Raw genomic sequence first — 4,444 nt, 5'->3', positions numbered from 1 at the left:
TAATAAAAAGGCATGTCTGTGACCACCATAGCTCCAAGATGAAAGAACCAAGAAATCTGAAATTTTACACCCATACTAAGTGGACCCTGAGGGTGTGCACCTGGGTATTATTACTTATCTTATCCATGTGCATTCCATCATGCAGGTTTGTATCTTTTTAATGTGGCAAGGTAGTTGAAAATCATATAGAAAAGAAGTGGTTTCTTATACTATAAAGAGAAATCAGAGACAGACAGACAGAAATGCACATGTATACATCCATGTATGTGCACATGTGTGTCTGTGTGACCACCATAGCTCCAAGACAAAAGAACCAAGAAACCTGAAAATTTGCATCCATACTAAGTGGACCCTGAGGGTGTGCACCTGTTTATTACTACTTATCGATGTACATGCACATCTTTTTAATGAAGTAAGTTAGCAAAAAACCACATAGAAAAGAAGTGGTTCCTTATATAACAACTTCTAATATACAGAAAAGCTAATGTGTTTTGGTGAACAATGCGTTTCAACAATGGCTTTTATGTCATGTTGCTTAGCAACAAAAGTATATAGGTTATACTTTTATGCTAAAATGCATTCAGAATATACACATTATCAACCTAATAACCAAAGTCAAGCAGGTTCTTTTGCTTGTACTGTAATAAATTAAAAATACATACAATCTTTGGTTGACCAGGTTAAGGTAAAAAATCTAAAACATGATTTCCAATTAATTGCTCATCTCTTCCTAAGGAGTATATCTACATATTGTAATTTTCTCATAATTTTAAACTTATTGATAGTTATGTTTCATTGGTAAGTCTAGAAATAAATAAAATATTAATATCACCCTTTGACAGTTTAAAGCTGCATGCTTGTATAGGCCTTTAGTTAATCGTAATTTAAAAATTCTGCTAAAAAAATTCCTAACTGTATAGAACTATAAAATTTTCATTATTTACTTTAAATTTTTAACTTTATTTTTCAGGTGTATCATAGAGTATAAGGTAGTATTAAACAGTTTTTCCTTGAGTAAATGTTGGTTAATAAATGTAGCTGTAAGTTAGCAACCATGAGAACATATGTTTCGAAGTTTTTCTGAGCTTCCCACTTGAAGCACAGTTTTTAAAATAAATTAGTTTTTTTCATCTTTAAAATGGGAATAAATATATTGAAAAAAATGCAGGTGTTTTCTTTTTAGAGCTTGTTATTAAATATTAAATTATTTATATATTAAATATTTTCAGAAATGCATGTGTTTGAAGTTGGAAAATATATGTTCCTTTAACTTCCAATCATCAACTAAAGCAAAGTTTTGGTTTTCTTTTTGTATCAGGCATGATGACTGATTCTTTCTACTTACGCGTGTAGCTTATAAATCTTCTCTGCACTAAATACTTCATCAAGTAATTTATTAGTGTTTCTTCTTTCTGCAGCTAACACTATACCATCCGAGGCTAGTATTCCTAGACAAGTTCCTGCATGTCCAATGGCTTCCATGGCATATTCAACTTGATAAAGTCTCCCTGAAATAGTACTTGTGAATTTTTTTAATTGATAAATATATAAATTAAAAACTTGTTTAAAAACTTAAATACACTAAAATACTTTCAGTGATAGACTAAACAGACTTTTTTCTGAAACAAAAACCATTTATCAACTTTTTTTTGTAAAATTCATAACCATATTTCGTGGTCTACTTTCTAGTTCAGATTTTCAAAGACTAGTTATTTTACATTTTATTTTAAAATCATTTTACAAACACAATTTGTAAATATAGCAGATTTAGGAAGATATACTTGAACATCACTAGGATGTGTGTAAAGATGATGGTATTAAATGATGTTTTATTTCGTCGAAGTAATCATTCACATTAGCATGGAACATTATTTTTGGAAAAAATACACTTTCTTTCATAACACCTGTTTTAATTAAATCTTCCCAGAACTACATATTAAGAACAAGGCTTCATTGCTTTTTACTCACTAACTTTTAAACCTTAACTGTCACTCACTATCCATGACCACTAATGAGCATGATAGCAGTCCTGCAACAAAAACAGTACATAATAAAAGCTTCACATGCATTTCATTAGGATGGAATTAGTTAAACCATTTACTCAAGAATACATTAGTTTTAATGCTACTTTTGGTCATGGAGACTGAGAGTAGTTTAAGTTTGATATATGATTTACTGGAAATTTATATATACAAGTGTTTTATTTTCAATTCAAACATATTTTATCACACAACTTGAAAATACATAACAGCGAGTATATATTTATTATTAAGTTAATCTAACTTCCACAATAACATTTTGCACTTTCTTAACTCTTGCAATTTTTGCAGTTGATTCAAAGGTAACTTAGTTGCATGTCAATGTTCTGTTGCAGACTCATTAATTATTAGAATATTCATATTTATTAATAGTTTTTTTTTGTTTTCATAGGCCTATTACATTACAAGCTATAAATGTCCATTTAGTTAAAACCTAAGGGCTCTCATTCTTTGACCAGAAGTGATATTTTTAGTATAAAAGAAATGTGAAAATGGACATCAACTGCCTAATGTGGATAGTAGGACTTTCAATACTGAAAGGACTCCAATAAAGAAGGCTAAGGTGGTGAAATTACAGAAGTTTTCAATCTTCACCCTTGCTAAATCATAAATACAATGCCTAAATCATCTATGAAAGAATATTTGTAAAACAATACAGACTTTATGAAGTAAATTTCTATTTTACTAAAACCTACCTTCAGGAGAAAATATTGTTGTTCTTGAATCATATCGACGAGCCTGAAAATAATAAAAATATTTACCTCACTGTTAAGAAACATCAAACTTAGCTTTGATTAAAAATAAAAAGAACAATTACAAACTTTCAAAATAAATACAAATATTTTCCTTCTCAGAATTTTCATAGTGCATTTTTATAGTGCAAAAACATTATGGGTACTTATGTTACATAAATCATAAAGATATGAAAGGCTATTCTATTCATTCTATTTAAAAAAAAGGTTTGAAATAATTCAGTCTATCAGTAACAGGAGGCAAATTTATTGAAAACTGAAACAGTCAAAGATAGAACTTGAATATATTTTTGCTTGTGGCCAAGACTGCATCAATATCCAAACATTAAACTATTCATCTGTCCTCTAACGTGTATTCAAGCATTCTTTGCTAGTCGTATTACTGAAAAAAAACAAACTAAAATTACTACCTAAAAGTTTGAATTTCTTGTTTTTCTTTCTGCTTCTTCTTTTGTATTACATGATAACTCAAAAAACAAAACATTGGTGTCAACCAATTTCACTGAGGTGACATAGTTTCAAACAGATTATCCGCTCTTATAAGTATTATTAACTAGTAGTAATTTAAAAAAATCATAATTCTAGTGTAAATGATGTTATCATTACCCCTTGAAGTTAGCTTTCTTACAGAAATTGCCAGCCAATAATAGTAGATGAACATTAAATATTACAGTTGACATCTCACTGTATTTAGAATTTGGTTATAAGTACAACTTTCCTATGTCTATTGAAACGCTGTATTAAAAAAGCAAGAAAACAAGTAAAGAAAAAACTTTTCAAAAAAGGAAGTAAATGTAAAGATGGCTAATATCAATCCTTCAAAAACAATGCAAACAAGATAGTAGGAATGGCATTTGCACCATCCCTACATATTATCACTCCTACCTTGCCAAAATTTATATGGATACACTTGTCCTCCCATTCTCACCATTAAGTACCAAAAAAAGTTAAAAGAAAATTAATAATTAATCTCTGTACGGGTTCGATAGATTTGACCGATCTCACAACCACCATAACAGATTAGGAAATAAATATAAAACGATCACAAATTATAACATGAAAACATAAATGTTTATACTAAATAGCTTAAATCTCATAACATTATACATTTATATATATTTATTATATTGACCTTTCAGCCGTGCACTCATGTTACCGTATCAAATAACATAAAAATGATCTTTGGTCTTTACAAAGTAGCTTGTCTTGGCTGTGTTTTAGTAGACTAGTATTTTGTATAATTCAGTCACATTTCAATTATTCTACATTATATATGTATATAGATTATTGCTATTTTGAAATAAGTTCTTAAATTATTTTTCTTAAAACATAGAACAGTAACTAAAGAAGTAAAGCAAAGAATTATCTCTTTTTAGTTACGACCTTTGTACTCGATTGCTGCTTGACGTAGGTTGCTATGCCTTTAATAAATTTGCACGTCAAGGATATGAAAATTTTTTTTTAGGTTTTATATATACATTTGAATAACTAAAAAAATCATAAAGTACTACATCAGTACCATAGAATTACACTATAATTTTTCAAGCTTAGTAACTAAGATGTATTTTAGTCTATAATATATGAAATTTCAAGCAGACTAAAGACACACCCTACCTCCTTGAAATATTGGTTCAAAAGAAAGAAATGGCGCCA

General features: G+C 29.0%; 1 protein-coding gene across 1 annotated transcript in view; it reads right to left on the bottom strand.

Moving 5' to 3' along the window:
- Positions 1–4,444, bottom strand: part of LOC106470119 (proteasome subunit alpha type-4-like) — a 14,386-nt gene that overhangs the window by 6,706 nt on the left and 3,236 nt on the right. The window contains exons 2-3 of the mRNA XM_013930645.2: positions 2,735–2,777; positions 1,346–1,508 (exon numbers count right to left, since the gene is read on the bottom strand). Of these exons, the coding sequence (XP_013786099.1) occupies positions 1,346–1,508; positions 2,735–2,777 (206 nt within the window). The remainder of the gene's footprint in view (positions 1–1,345; positions 1,509–2,734; positions 2,778–4,444) is intronic.

Source organism: Limulus polyphemus, unplaced genomic scaffold, assembly GCF_000517525.1.
Source record: "Limulus polyphemus unplaced genomic scaffold, Limulus_polyphemus-2.1.2 Scaffold3831, whole genome shotgun sequence".
Lineage (NCBI taxonomy): Eukaryota > Metazoa > Arthropoda > Merostomata > Xiphosura > Limulidae > Limulus > Limulus polyphemus.
Note: the sequence above shows the minus strand (reverse complement) of the source record. Positions and strands in the feature narration are given on the sequence as shown.